Source organism: Aspergillus niger (genome assembly GCF_000002855.4).
Source record: "Aspergillus niger supercontig An16".
Classification (NCBI taxonomy): domain Eukaryota; kingdom Fungi; phylum Ascomycota; class Eurotiomycetes; order Eurotiales; family Aspergillaceae; genus Aspergillus; species Aspergillus niger.
In genome coordinates this window covers 221,124-237,876 of record NT_166531.1, presented here as the reverse complement: position 1 = coordinate 237,876, position 16,753 = coordinate 221,124, and the positions used below count along the sequence as shown (strand labels likewise).

Here is a 16,753-nt window from a genome sequence, read left to right as displayed (position 1 = left end):
ACGGAATGTGGTATAAGCGATCGAAGAACAACTAAAAGTAGCCAAATATCTCCGACCTCAACATACCGCGGTGATGAGCCATAGGGTCTCAAAGGACATAAAGATATAGTGATGATGTTAGCCAATAGGACGATGCACGTGTTCTCGAAAGAGGCCCTTACATGCTCGTTTATCTTTCCTCAGTGATGCAAATATGCAGGGGGCGGAAGTTATGCCAATGAATACCTTTTATGGCCAATTATGCCGAAACAATGCTGGAAATGAGTCTGCTCAGTCAGCAGCGGGCTGCAGGGCTGCATGGAAAGGCCGGAGTCAATGATTCCACAACCAATGCCATGGTCGATCCTGCTCGCCGATGCAGAACAAATGGTTCGGTTCTTTTGCGCACTTCCAGTCACCTTATTACCAAGTCCCCATGATAGAAAGCGCACCAAGCGAAATATTACGGTTGGGTGCTACTTGGTGGGAACCATTATCGCGTGCTGCGGAATGCTAATAGAGCGATTCTCTCCTCCTATGTTGAATCATGCCTGAACCCGTGAACTAAGGAGTCCTTCGTCGACCTCAACATAATAAGGTGTGGCGTCATTTAAGACAGATATGCCAAATACTTCTTATCATGCTCAAGCATACCTGAACCTCAAATGGACGATTCAGGGCAACGATTGGCGTGACTCTGCCACGCCACATTCCACGCGAGCACCGCTTTCCACATGAGGTTACCGGTCTGGGATCAGTGAAACTTGCAAACACAGATGGTGGTATGGTAGTCTGCCATAAGTTGAGGTTACCCGCTGGCGGCAGGAACTTACTGATTTGGATCAATGAAAGATATGGGACAATGATACCAACAGACTTGGTCACATATCTAGTCAGTATTATACTAAGTATTTTTTCTGTCTGTCTGTTTCATTATAGATGTTCTAGATCATAATATATCTTTTGTCGAAGCACTAATCGCTAGACTAAAAACGATAAACCGCTCTTGGCTAGCCAGACGACGGAGAGAAATGTGTCCCAACATCTTTTGTATTTCCTCTGTAGTAAAGGTAACGATAAACACTGCTACCTCGGAAGCGGTTGGCTTTCGGAGCCTAGCCTGAGTTAATCTCCCTGCCGGCCTGCAAGAGGTGAGGCCTTCCGAGTCATGGGCAGAGACAACACACTTGCCATGTTCCTGTCCAATATTCTGGGTGGCCGTGTCGTGGGAAGGAGCGTAGACTATAGTAAATGATGTTACTATCAACAACCTGTCCTAGGGTCAATGGGTCAGGTTTATCGTATGATTGAGTACCCATAGGATTCGGATCATGGTCCCCCACCGGGGGATACAGGGGGTTTTGCTGTATTCAAAAGATTTTTGCCGACCGGTATCTCATATGTTTCTGGCTCAGCAACTGGTAATTGTCCCTCGACACTCAGGTTGCCACAATCGGGGTTGGGGTCCTCCAGCTTGGATCCCCAAATAGGGCGGCCGTCAGGGGTGAGCGGGCCACGGTATTCCGGGTTGTAGTCCGAACTGTTCTCATCTAGGGTAGCGACGTAGCGGTTTCGTCCTCCCCGCTTGCTGTGGGTTTTGGTGTAGTGGGCGTTGAGGCTGTCACTGCGAGGGAACGCACGGTGGCAGCCGGGCACCCAGCAAACTTGAGGTTTCTCTTTGGAGTGGCTCTTCATGTGGCGCCTCAGGTGCTCCTGCCTCTTGAAACGCGCCTTGCAGCCGGGCTCTTTGCACTTGAACTGGAACTGTTGGATGCTAGAAGGCAGATTCTCGAGGCTTAGAGACTTACTTCCCTTGGATGGTGTACGTTTCGAAGGATGACTGACTCCAAAAATCTCCCGGCCCAACTTTGGATAGGCTAGAGCGTAATCATCTTCCGATGTTTCATCGATGATCTCAGCTTCGTGCCCACTTCCGTTCGTCGCATTGGTCCACCTGTCAGCATTTGAGTCAACGTCGCTAACCTCTTCCTCCTCTATTGGAAGACATGCGAGAGATACTTCTTCCAAGTGCCTTCCTACATGTGTTGCATACTCCTTCTTGGACTTCCAACCAGATTCTAAACACAGTGCGCACTTATGATCTTTGAATTGGGGCTTCAAAACTCTCTCCTCAGCCCTTGACACTGTTGTCTTCAAAAGACTCCCAGCGATGTCAAGGCTGTGAACTTTTACCAAATGATCAATGAACTCTCTCTCGGCATAGGCTGTGTAATTGCATGTACAGCAACGCCATAGACACTGACTGAAGTGCGCAATGTATTCATGATCCATCCAAGACTTGCGGCTTCGGAACGTTTTGAAGGAGTCTCTGCAATCTTCATGTGTGCACAGGTATGACTCCAAATCTGAATAAACGTGCATCCTGATAATTTAGCTGCGCGTCCACTCGTGATAGCAATTCGAACCAAGGTACTTACTTCCAATAAATTCTGTTAGGCATAGATACATAATCACCACAGTAGTAGCAGCGGAAAGTACCACCTACTACTGGTAGAGGGGGTACTCGAGGTCGACCTTTCCCTTCATCTCCAGTCACTGACAGGAATGAGGTATGTGACGCTGTAGTTGCAGCGTAGCGTGATGTTGGGGCGAGAGATGTCCCGATGGCGGAATCACAGAACTGAGAATCGGGCTTGAATAGAGTCAGAGCATCTAATACTTCGTCGTCGACTTCATTTTCCCTGATGCGAATAGATCTTTCCAGGTTGGCTTCTGCTAATCGCTCCACAAGCAGAGTTGAAGCAGATATGAATCTGTCCTATCTGTCAGCTTACAAGAGTAAAGATTGAGTAGGGAAGGGATCCGACCGATCTCGAATGCGCATGGCAAAAGGCTGCGCATCCTGGGACAACCGAAATTCGCTCTGGAGTGGCACGTGCTGCGACTGCTCCTCCTTTTTCAAGCGCGAAATGTTCCTCTCGATCACTGGAACCAGCTCCATCAAGCAGTTGACATAGCAGTGGAGCCGCCCAAAACGATTATACTCACTCTCGCTGCTCTCAGATAAGTTGTCAGAGGAATCATCATCTGAAGACGAGTCAGATGCAGCTTCGTCCAAAATTATGACAGCTTTTTCTAGCTGAGTCACTAATTCTTGACCAAGATCTTGGGCGACATCGCGCCCGTTTCCTGCGTGTGTGCTCGAGTCATAAATCGCGAAGTATGGCCTTAGGACGTTTCCGATGCCCTTCAGGTTCTCGATCACGTTTAACTTCAAGGGCTGTGATCGTCCCAGAATAGTATCAAGGTGCCCAATTGGAAAGTTTTCTTCCCATAAATCAATGTTGGCAACATCCTTCTTCAATGTGTTTCTGTGGGACCCTCGAATTGTTGATCGGAAATGAGATCTCCAGAGATGGACCAGAGCAGCCGAGCAGGTTTGATAGAATAGTTCAACGAAGCCCAAATTCGGATCAAGAGTGCTCTGATCAGTCCTGTACGTGAGCCAATCCTCTGCTAACTTGGTCGAGTCTTCAAACGCCTCCGCCATGTTTGTAGGAATACAGACTATATCAATAGGAACGGATGATCATCAAGCCCTTTACGTGGCCCAAAGGTCCAGGTTGACGTGACATGGAAAGGCGAAATGTTTACTGCCAAGCAGACTGAGATGGACGCGGTCACCTGATGCGGGGCTGATGAGGCTGACTTGCGCCTGCAGGAGTCTTCGCTCCTCATAAGTCGTTCCTGTTCCTACCCGATATTTGCCGCATGGCGCTCCCAACCGACACTCAAATATGGACGGCTTTGGGGCACCCAGTCATCGACGATATTTTGATGTCGCAATCATCTGTGCACTACAGGTCGAGGCAGACGCGGCAGAGAACCTTTTCGACCATTTCTGGGACAGGAATGGAGACCAATACGGAAAGGCAGATGGAGACCAAAATTCGTATCGGACGGGGGTAATCGGCAATCACAATGTAGTGTTGGCGTATATGCCTGGCATGGGGAAAGGTAATGCAGCAAGTGTCGCGGCTAGTTTTCGATCCAGCTTCCAGGGCATTCGACTAGCCATCATTCTTGGGATATGTGGAGGAGTTCCAAACGGGACCAAGGACGGCATTTTTCTTGGCGATATCATTATTGGCAGCGACCTCGTGATCCATGATCTGGGTAGGAAACTACCCGGTTGTTTCCGCCGCAAAGAAGGAATCACGGACCCCGCTATGAATCTTGAAGTTCGAGCGTTCTTGCACAAGTTGTCAAGCCAAAGGGGTCGTGGAACCCTGAAAGAAAGAACCCACTTCCACCTCGGCACCCTGCAAGGACGGGCTAACGGCTATTGCCGCCCTAAACATGATCGACTCTTCGCACCCACCTACAAACACAAGCATTGTGGCACATCGAGATGCAAGAGTGCAAGAAGGACGACCATTGTAAAAAGGCTCACGATGCCCCATGCGAGGCTCTAGGATGTGACCCAGCAAAACTGATTCATCGGTTTCGTCCATCGCCGAACCAGATTAGCATCCACTTCGGGCGGATCGCCTCGGGAGACACAGTCATGAAGTCTGGAGTGGATAGAGATAGGATCGCCTCTCGGGATACTATTATCGCCTTCGAAATGGAGGGCGCAGGCATTTGTAATAATTTGCCTTGTATTGTGGTGAAGAGCGTCTGTGACTATGCTGACAGCCACAAAGACAAGGCTTGGCAGGAGTACGCCGCTGGGGCAGCAGCAGCGTGTATGAAGTCTCTGCTCGAACAATGGGCAGCAGTAGATCATCTCGATAAGAGACATGAGATTCACAAGGTACCAGTACAGGTAGCCGAGCTATGCAGTTTCAATAATTCACCGCAAACTCCCTCATCAAATGGTGACGAGGCAAACAATTCGCAGAGGTATCATGAAGAGACAAGTACAGATATATTGAAAGGTAACACTGCTTTTCCCTCTTGGAGCTTTGGCCTTTATCTAACCCTTGCAGTTTTGTCCACAACTAAATCGAACTTCAAGAGTGCGATTGACTGTCTGAAGAAATATCGAAAATTTTTACCTCGAGATACCGATCTCAAAAGAATATTGAAAAATCAGCGCCTGATTATGACCGATATCTTGGAATATTTGGAAACGGACATCTCAGTCTCGGTCGATGAGCATCTTGGTTCATCGAAGGAAACTTGTCTACAGCTAGCTGCGGAAATTAAGAGGAAGCTGGAAGAAATTGAAATCATCACGAACGGTCTTCTTGCTACCACGAAGGCTAAAGTCCAGTCTGAAAGTCCACTCAAGGTGAGAAATGTTTAACAGTACACCTGGCTCATTTTTCTTTTCTAATCAGGTACATTATCTTCTTCACAGAATGCTGTGGAAGACCTAGGTTCTATTGTTGGGGTCCTTCGATCTGAAATCTCTCGAGAACAAACACCCCGATCATCAGATGAAGCGAGAATGACCAGGACTGTCATAGAGCACTACGAATTTCAGCAATTTCGCATTGTTCAACAAGCTGCTTGCAATCTCTACGATGCCTTTAGGACAGCTTGCCATGCCCACTCTGTCCATGATGTGCATCTGTCTCTCAAACCGGACCTCAAGGGAACGTTGACCCAGGTGCGCTTCAACTTAGCCTTAATCCAGGACCCCAGTGTCACGACTACAGGAAAGGCAGTATGGATTAGTGTAGAGTCAAGTATTAAGCCCAGCGATGATAGCTTCCAGTCATCGTTTTCGACATTTTCAACACCATCTACTTCACAAAAGCGTTCGAGAGTATGCGAAGAAGGACCTTGTCCACCAAGGATAAAGCGCGTACAATTTCAACAATTGGAGGCCATCTCAGGGCCTGTGCAAGCATCCTCTCAAGAGAAGACCCCTATCACAATTCCCAAACTTTTTTTACAGCGCAACCTCTGCACTCTCGTTCAGAGATCTCTCTGTCAAGGAGGCTCTGGGGGCTGCATCGGACTCCTCAGAGACGATGAAACATGCAAACACTTGGCCTACATCGATACTCAAACAAACAGCAGCACCACATCTGCCTCATCACTCGCCCAATTGTTATCCCGCTCAGCATCAAAGCCTACCAGAGACATGGGTCCCTACGAGTGCGTTCAACTAGCAAAGTACCTGGCCACAGCCGTCCTCTACTACCACGCTACCCCCTGGCTCCAAAAGGCATGGCGAAGCAACGATGTGCATTTTTTGGGAGACCACGAGTCTCTCCTCCAGCAGACTCGACAGGCATTACCATACATCACAACGTCAATCCAAGCCTCGGCCTCCGTGGACAGCACAAACACAGAATCATTTGTATACCGCCAACTCATACGAAACCCTGTACTCTTTGGCCTTGGCATTATGTTCATCGAACTCACACATCAAGTTCCCATCACAGCTCTCGAAGAACACGTTGACCAGGTCAAGGGGGGGACACGAGACTTCGTGGAATATTTCACCGCAGACCGGTTAGTTACACATAGCAACCAGATCGTGAGCAATGGTTTTCGGGAGATCATTAGGAAATGCCTGCATTGTGACTTTGGTCACAATAGTGATTTTTCGAGTCCGGCGCTTCAAGAGGCGTTTCATCGGGATGTTATTGTAGGTCTTGAGAATCTGGAGAGGCGTCTTCGGGACTTGCAGCTTAATTATGTGTGACCATGTTCTGTGTATAATTTGCTTGATACCCTGTTGTTATGTGGGAACTGTAGAAAGAGTCCAATGGGAGTATGTGCATCAGTGAGTTTGCGCTCAACTCTAAACCAGTTTCCCCATAAATTGCCATTGGGCGACCAGATACATGCATGAATGCCATACGCGCAATGTAAGATAAGCCTACAGCAGTATGGCCAGGCTAAAATCCATTTTCTCTTCCTATATTGTTTTTTCTTACCAACCCCAGCTATTGTTGGCCGGTAAACAAGTTATCACCACTAAAGCTTTGGCGGTGAACCCAGCAAAAAGTCTTTCAATGTATATGGGTCCTGGGATTCGAGAACGACGGTATGCATTTGCGCCCCCGGTGAGCTTACCTGGGCCACAGTCATTGCCAGGATATTGGGACAGTGAACTCATACGTTCTCGTGATGTCTGGTATTAGTTCCCACTTTGGAGTGACCAAAGTAAATCCGTTGTGGTTGTGCGGTCACCCTGAGGGCCGGTCAATCCAGATTTTGCACGGGCGGCACTTGCCCGAAGTTTATTTTGGAGATCAGCTGAAACCATGGTGTCGGCTTCGCTCATTCGGAACACATGCCTTTCACCTTCTTAACGCCATACTTTGTTATTTTTAGACTGGAGAGGAGCTTGGTCCGGCGCTATGGTCCCATGGTTATAGGCAGAAGCTGGTGCTGGGCCCCGAAAGTCGGACTCTTGATGGCTAAATCTTTTTAAGGCGAACTCTAACTCGAACTACAAAATCCCAAACAAACATGAAACTGCAGCGGGAGCAACCCCGCCCCACTGGTTCATCCATCTCCATGACCTTCAGTCTGGGTGTACGAAGTGGATTTGAGAGGGCTGCAGAATATCACCATTATGGTTGCTTTGTGACTGCAATTAATGGCTCTTAGTTCGCAGACAACGGCCGACCTACGCAAATCATATTTCTAGTCGGTGGAAATAAGTCCATGCGTTCGCCGATCACACATGACCCCTATCCTTGGTGTTCTTTAGTTGCTTCGGAATAGAGGAACTTTAAAGGTGGATCGACGCATCCTGAAACCATCCCCCGCCAGCTTCGTGCAGCACCATGCTGTTGGGTAGTTCTTGCGGCTGAACCAGTCAACCACGAGCAGGGAAAGGCTGCTACCGAATAAAAAGGTAACACCATCCCCGTCTCACACGCTGCCATTCTCATTCACGTCATGCAAGCTTGCACCTGGTGTGCCAGCAGGCCTACAGGCTAGGCTACTACGCATGGCTTCTGCATCCTACAATGCTGGCCCTGGCATTCTGGGCCTCAATTGGGTAGCAGCTGGAATTGCCACCATCATCATGCTGTTGAGGCTCATTGCGAAGCATCGTATTCGCAACCTTTCTTGGGACGATGCAATTATGATCCTTGCTTATGTATGGAACCTTTTGGGAAGATTATACGACTAAGCTTACCATGGCAGACTTTGGCTATTGCGTCTTCCGTCCTGATCACTATAGCAATCTCCCACGGATACGGACGACATGCTTACGAACTCGATCGATCGGACCGCGTCTTGACTGCGAAACTTTATACAATTTTCCAATGCGTCTCGATTCTCAGTACAGGAACGGGAAGGCTGGCTTTCGTGTTATACTTGCTGCCAATATTCCGACACAAATACCTCATGGGACACATCTTGTGGCTTATATTCGCGCTTCAGCTCATTGCCAATTACGTCAGTCCTGTGACTATCCTGGTCCGATGCGCTGACATTCGCGCTATATGGGACATTACCGTCAAGAGCAAATGCTGGGATCCAAAAATTCTGATAACTTATAGCTACGTGCAATGCAGTAAGTCCATATGCCGAATAATGTTCCATTGGATAGCGCTAATCTCGGAAATCACAGCTATCAATACAGCAACCGACCTTTATCTCGCAATATTTCCTGCATACACCTTGTGGAGTTTGAATCTCAAACGGCGGACGAAGACAATTCTCATCATACTTATGGGCCTGGGGCTAGTGTATGTACGATATCTGTCGTTGAGCCCAGCACAACTCTAACCGTTTATCCAGCGCCATGGTAGGATCAATCATGCGGATTATAAGCCTTCCCTCCCTCTCCATCATCGACGATCAATCTGCCGCAACGAACCGCCTGACCATCTGGGCCTTGCTAGAATGTTACTTGGTCATCACTACGGCATCGATTCCATGTATTCGGACCTTGGTGATGGACTCTGTACGGCTACTAGTTAACAGCAGTCGATCCCGCTCAGGGAGAGAAGCAGATAGTAGGAGGACAAGGCAGAACACTTGGGGCGATTATCCCATCTCGCGAAGCTACCGTGTAGCAGTGGGAGATGATGTCGAGGACAGGCGGCATATGCTGGGCGATGTTGAGTTGGGGCGGTATGGACATAATGGAATAAGCAAGTTGGTCGAGGTGACTGTTGCAGAAGAGGCTATACCAAAATGGATATAATAGAAGAAAAAACGATCATAGCCTAGTGCTACAATATAATACATTAATATAGTTTTACGGTTAAGATACTGCCATTAATACTAGTAGGTTTTGAAAAGTACCTAGACATCCTTCGGATACGAAGAACATCTTCGGCTTTTGTTCGTTTGGAGCGCTACTAGTACATGCAGACCGGCGTACAGACCACGATGAAACCACTATATACTCAGAAATTAATTATATATATCTCTCCCCGACATCCGCCGATCAAACAAGTGACCTATAAGGGCATACTACTACTCGTCATCCCCGCCATCGCCGCCCACCACTCCTCCTTCTCCAACAGCAACCGGAACATCCATGACCGGCCCATGATAGATCTTCCTCCCCCTAACCAAATACCACCCCAACCCGAGCAGGAATTCGCCCATAAACACCACAACCGACCAATTCATATTTGTCGGCGTAACAGGCAACTCCTCGGGAAAGAATGAGAAGAAAATAGTAATGGTCAAGAAACAGATCGACCCAATATTGATCAGGATTCCCCACAGCCTACCCATCTTCCACGGGCCGTATTGGAGCGGCTCGTTCTTGAGCTTCTTGATGAGTATCAGCACGATGGCAATCTCGTATGATGAGAACAGTCCCGCTGTTGTCAGAGAGATCATGGCGTTGAAGGCTGCGCTGGAGCCGATGTTGATGAGGCAGGTGATGGCTGTTATTATGGCGCAGAAAGCGATGGCGCGGAGGGGCAGGGCAGAGCCGGAGGTCCTGGTGCTTATCTGTTTTAGTCTATGTTAGTATTGATGGTATTTGTGCGGAGGGGTGCGATCTCTTCGTACGTGCGACAGGAAATCAGCGAATGGAATTCCCTTGTCCTTGGCTAATGCCCAGGTAAGGCGCGATGAGGAGGCAAGGAATCCAAACGAGGCGCAAATTGTCAGGGCGATCACGATGGCACTCATTACGGATGTTCCGGCGTGGGATTTTGTCGCATTGAAGAAGACTTCGATGAAGTCGTATCCGGTGGCGCTGTCGAGGGCGGCGTCCAGGTCGCCTACGCAGAAGAGGAAGGCTAGGACCATGGCGAAGCCCAGAGTGCCGTTTAGCATGATAGTCGCGATCATGCACCAGGGGACTATGACGGAAGCGTTGACTACTTCTTCTGCTGTTGTTTCGTTAGATATAGATTATTTTTGGCTGGGAAGTGGGTGTAAATGGCTTACACATATGACAGGGGCCATCGTATCCTAGGTTACCAGGTTAGTCTATCCACAGCGTCAACACGAGGACTTTGTAGCGTACCAATAAAAGGAAGATTTGTCCCCATCAACCCAATCAGCCAGGTAAGACCAGAGTTCTTCCATCCCGAGGTGTTGGTGAAGTTCGCAAAGACGAATTCGGCGTTCTTATGCGGGGCCAGATAGACCAGAGGGATCAGGATGGCTAGGAAGCCGGCGGTATGGAGAATGAGGATCAGCCCTTCGATCTTGGGGAGAAGCCGTGCCCCAAAAGAGTTGACTAGAAGGCAGATTACCAACGCCGCGAACATGAGCAGTGTGCCATGCCAGCGTTGAAAGTCATACCCGTCATAGTTCAGCACCAGAAGACCCTGCAGGACGGTGGCGGCGAAATACACTCCCGATGCAGTGTTGGCCCACCATCCGATCATGTCCAACCATCCGGTTACCCAGCTGAGGAAGACAGCTTGGCCTTTAGGGGCGAGTATGGATACCCAGTGGTATTGACCGGCTGACGTTGGAGCCCTGCATAACAATTGACTTAGTGTTGTGTAATTCGACCGTGGTATAGGGGGCTCTGTACATCGAGGCCATTTCGGCGAGAGAGGCTGCTGTTAACAAAGCTCCAATCCAGCAGAAGATGAACCCGTAGACGAGGGTCGCTGGTCCTCCGTCAACCATGGCTGCCGGATTGGCGCTGTATACTAGTCAGCCCGGTGACATCGATCATGGAAATGTTGACACCCACGTGAGAACCGCCTCCCAAGTACACATCATCGTGGTTGTGAAGCCCAGCATGGACAGGAAGCCAAAATTTCTCTGCCTCCATTAGTTACGAGACACAGACATAAATTGAGTGCTCACCTCGAAACGCTGCTTCCTGCCAAACTTTGCCATGTCTTCATCATCACGATCCTTGTATTGCCGGGAGCCCAGCTCCTGGATTGCCATCTCTCCATGTTTGAAAGACATTTTGCTGCTTGACTGGACGTTCAATAGCGAAGTCAACCAGGCAAGGAAAAAAGAAAGGTTATGCGGGGAGAGAGGAGAAAAAGAAAAAAATAATTAGTGAACAAATATGAGGAAAGCTGTTAAGACCCGAGCGACCGACAGATACTAGCAGGGGTTGGTGGCTTGTTGCACGATAATAAGGTCTATCCCTGAAATATTCACACGGGGATTGCTTGAACAGGAAGGTCGTCTTCCATGCTCAATCAAATCGTCCACATTCGACCTTCCGAAATAAATTAACATATGTACCCCCCTGAAGCCAGCCTCGGAGCTGGTATGATAAGTGGCCGTAGGATATTAGGCCGTCTATCAGTCCGTCAAAGAGCCGGCGTTGGCTGCATATTAGTTTCGGGGTTCTAGACATTGCATTTATCAAGCCTTAGATGCGCCCATGGAAGACCTCTAGACTTAGTCTCATCTGCAGCTTTGTTTGTGCTACTGCAAGCTCCTCGCCTAGACGTTTGCGCGAATGCCTAGTGGTCAGACAAGGGTTGAAGTGAAGGCGGCCACAGAGGCCTCAGACAAGCTTTGGGATATACATGAGATGGTCAGATAATAACCCTACCCAGAATCAAAGAAAATGTCGTTGATTCGCAGAGGTCAAGCTGAGACTTCACGACCGAGAACTAACGCTGATGCGATCAATCGGCCATTGTCATGTCAGCACTAGTTCGTAGTGTATGCAACTAATCGCTGGCGTTATCGCTCCAGCCGGTAAACGCTCCCCATTAGCCTCGCCCTATCCCCTAAAAAGCAAACTAGATGTTCTCAATGCCTGCTTGGCTTCTCAACTGCCCATCCCCCGCGCTGCTGTGTGGACACACCGGACGGCAAACCCCGCTGTTAACACACACGACTCAAAGAAGTCAACCACCAGAAGAAGCCGTGTTTATTTAGCTTACTGTCCCAAAACCTCACGATACTTCTCCTGAATTAAATTTGGCGTCTTTGAATTCGATCGGAATCCAAGTACCTGTTGTTACTTGAGATTTATTCGAGCCACTCAGCCCATATTTGCAGCTTCTAGTGAGCCGAAATGGGCAGCAAAATTGATTGGGCAGCGCGTCCCACATATTCCCTGGAACAACTGGGACGCTACTTCGACCGGATAGGACTCCCCGACAAGTATCGAGAAGCTCTTCTTCTCATGCAGGATGAAGCGGAACTCAACGCCCAGTCTGCGTTGGCTTTGCTGAAGGCGCTGCAACGATACCAACTAGCAGCTGTGCCTTTCGAAAACCTGAATCTCCACTATGCTGTTCATCGCAGTATCTCAATCGACCCTCACAAACTTTTTGAGAAGATTGTTGATTCCAACTCTCGTCGTGGGGGCTACTGCATGGAGAACAGTGTCTTGTTTGGCACTGTCTTGAGAAGCCTGGGATACGAGGTGACTGCCGTAGGGGGGCGAGTTAACGAAGCGGCGCAGCCCATGTCCACTTCGAAGAATTGGAGAGGGCCTAAGTACGATGGATGGTAGGTTTCCTAAATCGCTAATAGTTTAATCTAGCCATAGGCGCTTGCTGACTAGCTCTATCGTAGGAATCATATGGTTAATATCGTGACCATTGATGAGCAAAAGTACCTGGTAGACGTTGGATTTGGCTCCAATGGGCCACATCAGCCCCTCCCACTGGTCCAGAATTATGAGTTCCACAATGTTGGCGAACAGTCGGGGAGGCTGGTCTACGGACCTATCGTCCAACACACTAGCCGAGGCCAATCTCTGTGGCAGTACGAAATCCGCAACGGGGACAGTCAATGGATTCCCGCTTACTGCTTTACGGAGATGGAGTTCCTCCCCGAGGATTTCACGATCATTAACTACTACATGAGTACTAGCCGGGAAAGCTGGTTTACTTTCCATGTCGTCTGTGTGAGGATGTTACTCGACGAGGATGGTGACAAAATAGTGGGAGACCTGACTTTGTTTAACGACACCCTCAAAGAGCGCCGGGAAGCGACATCCAAGGTGCTAGAGAAATTTACCTCCGACGAGCAGCGGGTATTAGCGCTTGAAAGGGTGTTCAATATCCACATTTCTGCCGCCGACCGAGAGACCATTCGCCATACAATCTCGGAAATCCTCTAAGGATGGACGATTCAGCCGGGATAAAGGATTTCCGGACGGAGGCCGTGGGAGGGGAAATGAGTGCACTGATAGGCATTTATTTAATGGAATAGGACCTGAACAATCTAGTTCCTTTTATTGGCCACTTCCCTTGTTGATAGCGGGCCTAATTTAATCTTGATAAAGTAGCGCCACCGTTCATTTAGCACGCGCTTTAGGGTACGGACCGGTTGCTGCGCCCGTCGCGGAACTGGCCAGTGATGGGAATCCCTCAAACCCGCTGACGTGGCGCGGGATGAACCCTGTCCGACTGAGAGTATTAGGATCAGGATGCTAAGCTCAGTTGCTTAGCTATTTCTTAGCTTCGCTCTAATTACTATAGTAATGTCTTTCGGAGTGGGCGAACGGCTGGCTCTTCCGCTCCACTTCCATTGGCGCCACCTTCTCATCTCACGCAAAACACGCCAGTAGGTTTCGCGTAAACCATATACATTATCCGGGGAACATGAATTGGAATGATGGGACTCAAATCAGGATCAGTGCGAGATTAAATAATAAGAAAAAGACCGAGAAAGACCGAGACGCCAAGCCCTTCATTCGTGTTTCCCTCATAGCCGTCGTCCAGACAATTGTCCCTTCCGCATACTTGGGTTATTCTAATTGCTGCTTTCGAAAAGGTAGTGCCTTTCAAATTGGGTATAACCTATTCCTGAACCTCTTTTGGGATGGTCTCCGCTCCCGGGTGAGGCCTTCCATGCGCACCGGTACTATGTGGTGGGGATGAGGACTTCGGCTGGCAAACGGTCATTGTGTATTCAACAAACATTAAGGTCACATGTGAAATGCAAGGGTCTAAGTTCTCCTTCCCTTGGATAATTCTTCCATTTACCGTCACGTGTATTAGATTTTATCAGAAACCACCTCCTACAAACTTCGTCCTCTCCCACGCGCTAAAAAGTCGGTGCACTCCAGATAATCGGCATTACCTGGCCGTCCTTCCCCAATAGAAGCCAAATAGCATCTCAGAGCAGAGGTCAGGCGCCGCTCATTATTTCCTGCGGTATACTGGTCTAATCTGTCAGCTTTGGTAATCCCAGATAGGAGACCGTAATTTTTTCGGAAATATGCTCACTCAGCTACCTACACGACGGTGCGTCATGTACCACGGACTAACTTTAGACTCAAGCTAAGCAGGGATTATAAATTGCATCTCACAAGGGTATTCCCCTAGAGCGGACGATAGTGTAGCTTACTCGCTCGGAGAATTATCTTTCCCAGCTCCTGTGTGCACTCCCACAAAGAATGGATTATTATGACGGCGGGCCCTTTGCTCGGGACTATACCGCCCAACTGATCAATGCTTCGAATAGGGGATCTTTCAGCCGGTGCTGGGCGATAATTTACAGAGTAGCTCTGCTTGTGAGTCATATGGTGTCAGTGTACATGGCCTTCCATACCTACCGGCACAGGACGTCGTACACCCTATGTTCACACATTGGTAGTTTACGCCACTGCCATACCCACTTCTGGGTTTTCATGCCTCCGCGCGCGCTCCTGTCTCAGCAATGGAACTTTTTCGACGGCTCCCGCACATTCATTATGCTCTTAACCTCCGAGAGATTGGGATACGCGCAATCTACCCGGCGACGCAACATGCGCCGGAGCATGTCGACGAAATAGCCATTGCCACTATCTACTTGATGGTAATAATGATACTTGCTGTTCTGATACGACTCGCCTTCCGTCTTCATATGCTCCGCTCACCTGGAGTGGGATGATGGAACAATATCGCTTGCACTGGTATGTTTGCCGCTCCAGCGTTCTAAGACAATAGGTGTATTGATTCATTAATGCGGATCTTTCAAGACAGCAGATCTTCGCTGTTGCACAATGTGCTGTCATTCTTGTTGGAACGGAGCACGGGTTGGGCAAACGAAAATTGAGTCTTAATGACACGGAAGTCCAAATACTAGAGAAGGTGAGTCTCAGCCAGTGGTTGATGGCACAGGCTTACTGATATCACGATGTCAATCAGGTTCTCTACTCGTCGAACATTCTATACGTTCTTGCTCTTAACTTGGCGAAGATCTCAGTACTGCTGCTTCTGAACAGATTGGCTGTGAATAGGTGGCATAAGAAAATCTTATTCTGGACTTCTGTTCTGGTCGGTATCTGGACTGTGCCGGTGTTTTTCACTCTTGCATTCCAATGTGGAGTACCTGAACCTTGGGATGCTAGTAATGGTCATTGCATAGATATTGTGAGTTAGCAGATCCTTCTCCCCATCACCCCAAATTTCACATACAGTCTTATGCATTCGAGAGATTCATATACTTCCAGTTCTCTACAACAACACTGACAGATACTGACGCAGTTCGCCTTCTGGGCCGGCATCTCCCCTATCGACATAATAACGGAACTGGTCATCTGCATCCTACCCATCTACATCGTGAAGCCAGTCCAAGTCATCTTCGGGAAGAAAGTCACCGTTGTGGTTGCATTCTTCATCCGCATCTTGTAGGTCCAATTTGGGCTTCATAATAGACATTCGACTAACATGAGATTGGCCAGCGTTGTTATAACCACCATCATCCGCCTCATCTTTATGCGCTACTCCAAGCCCTATCCCTCCACGGACATGAACGACGCTGCGTTCGCAACAACCATTACAACAGAATGCGTCCTCTGCGTCAGCATCATGACAGCCTGCATTCCATGCCTGAAGCCGTTTCTGGACGCCTTTGACAGCGGCATGCTGAATGTATCCTTACATAAGCGCATAGGCGGAGGCAGCAATAGCAACTCATATGGCAACACCTATGCGTTGACGAGTATGACCAAGGGTGTTAAAGAATCAGCCACTAGGTCACGGTATTTGGAGGATGAGATCGAGGGCTTGGGCACTTCTGCTGCCGCGTTTGCTGTTACATCTCCGGGTCAGCCATTGGGTAGGAGGGACTCTACGTTGGTGATTCAAAGAACAGATCAGTGGAGCGTGAGGTGCGAGTACGTTGATCCGAAGGATGGATCTGTTGGGGATGAGACCGAGCAGTCGGAGAGGAATGTGGCTAGGTGTGAACATTCTTTGTAGTGATTTCCTATGTTTCATGTACAGTTTATAGACAATGACGGTTGATCTGTGGTAGAATCTCTGCTGATCGATCCATGGGCCTACCTCGTCGTATACTCTACCCCGAATGGCGTTCGTGTTTGTGTAATTACGTTCGCATACCGTATAATCTACTCTTTAGTCACAGGTGGGTGCTCCATATATGACTTATTGGTTAATTTGATTGTTGCTTTATCTTCGAATGTAGCACAGCCAGGGTACTCTTGCCGAGTCACTAGCAGCTAGAAGAAGAAGAAGAAGATATA

General features: G+C 48.7%; 7 protein-coding genes across 7 annotated transcripts; 4 read left to right on the top strand and 3 right to left on the bottom strand.

The window, feature by feature from the left end:
* Positions 1-928: 928 nt before the first annotated feature.
* An16g01230 (uncharacterized protein) lies at positions 929-3,490 on the bottom strand (the record flags this gene model as incomplete). The annotated part of the gene is made up of 4 exons (XM_059744914.1): positions 929-1,221; positions 1,323-2,362; positions 2,418-2,753; positions 2,808-3,490. 4 exons carry the CDS (start codon positions 3,488-3,490, stop codon positions 929-931), a joined length of 2,352 nt encoding a protein of 783 aa, XP_059602689.1.
* A 247-nt stretch (positions 3,491-3,737) lies between these two features.
* On the top strand, positions 3,738-7,329 carry An16g01220 (uncharacterized protein; the record flags this gene model as incomplete). The annotated part of the gene is made up of 5 exons (XM_059744913.1): positions 3,738-4,298; positions 4,370-5,236; positions 5,306-6,547; positions 6,849-6,968; positions 7,240-7,329. The coding sequence occupies 5 exons, from the start codon at positions 3,738-3,740 to the stop codon at positions 7,327-7,329; spliced, it is 2,880 nt and encodes a 959-aa protein (XP_059602688.1).
* A 613-nt stretch (positions 7,330-7,942) lies between these two features.
* On the top strand, positions 7,943-9,073 carry An16g01210 (uncharacterized protein; the record flags this gene model as incomplete). Its single annotated transcript, XM_001397397.3, has 4 exons — positions 7,943-8,017; positions 8,065-8,437; positions 8,495-8,612; positions 8,665-9,073. The coding sequence occupies 4 exons, from the start codon at positions 7,943-7,945 to the stop codon at positions 9,071-9,073; spliced, it is 975 nt and encodes a 324-aa protein (XP_001397434.3).
* A 275-nt stretch (positions 9,074-9,348) lies between these two features.
* An16g01200 (uncharacterized protein) lies at positions 9,349-11,268 on the bottom strand (the record flags this gene model as incomplete). The annotated part of the gene is made up of 6 exons (XM_059744912.1): positions 9,349-9,837; positions 9,898-10,223; positions 10,282-10,305; positions 10,361-10,821; positions 11,045-11,115; positions 11,161-11,268. The coding sequence occupies 6 exons, from the start codon at positions 11,266-11,268 to the stop codon at positions 9,349-9,351; spliced, it is 1,479 nt and encodes a 492-aa protein (XP_059602687.1).
* Positions 11,269-12,343: 1,075 nt separating this feature from the next.
* An16g01190 (uncharacterized protein) lies at positions 12,344-13,399 on the top strand (the record flags this gene model as incomplete). The annotated part of the gene is made up of 2 exons (XM_059744911.1): positions 12,344-12,741; positions 12,850-13,399. The coding sequence occupies 2 exons, from the start codon at positions 12,344-12,346 to the stop codon at positions 13,397-13,399; spliced, it is 948 nt and encodes a 315-aa protein (XP_059602686.1).
* Positions 13,400-13,576: 177 nt separating this feature from the next.
* An16g01180 (hypothetical protein) lies at positions 13,577-14,186 on the bottom strand (the record flags this gene model as incomplete). Its single annotated transcript, XM_059744910.1, has 3 exons — positions 13,577-13,680; positions 13,756-13,819; positions 14,094-14,186. 3 exons carry the CDS (start codon positions 14,184-14,186, stop codon positions 13,577-13,579), a joined length of 261 nt encoding a protein of 86 aa, XP_059602685.1.
* Positions 14,187-14,680: 494 nt separating this feature from the next.
* An16g01170 (uncharacterized protein) lies at positions 14,681-16,753 on the top strand (the record flags this gene model as incomplete). The annotated part of the gene is made up of 8 exons (XM_001397393.3): positions 14,681-14,797; positions 14,881-15,081; positions 15,252-15,356; positions 15,414-15,638; positions 15,741-15,895; positions 15,950-16,450; positions 16,525-16,635; positions 16,701-16,753. Coding segments are annotated over 8 exons (1,468 nt in total), but the record flags the coding sequence as incomplete, so codon positions are not given.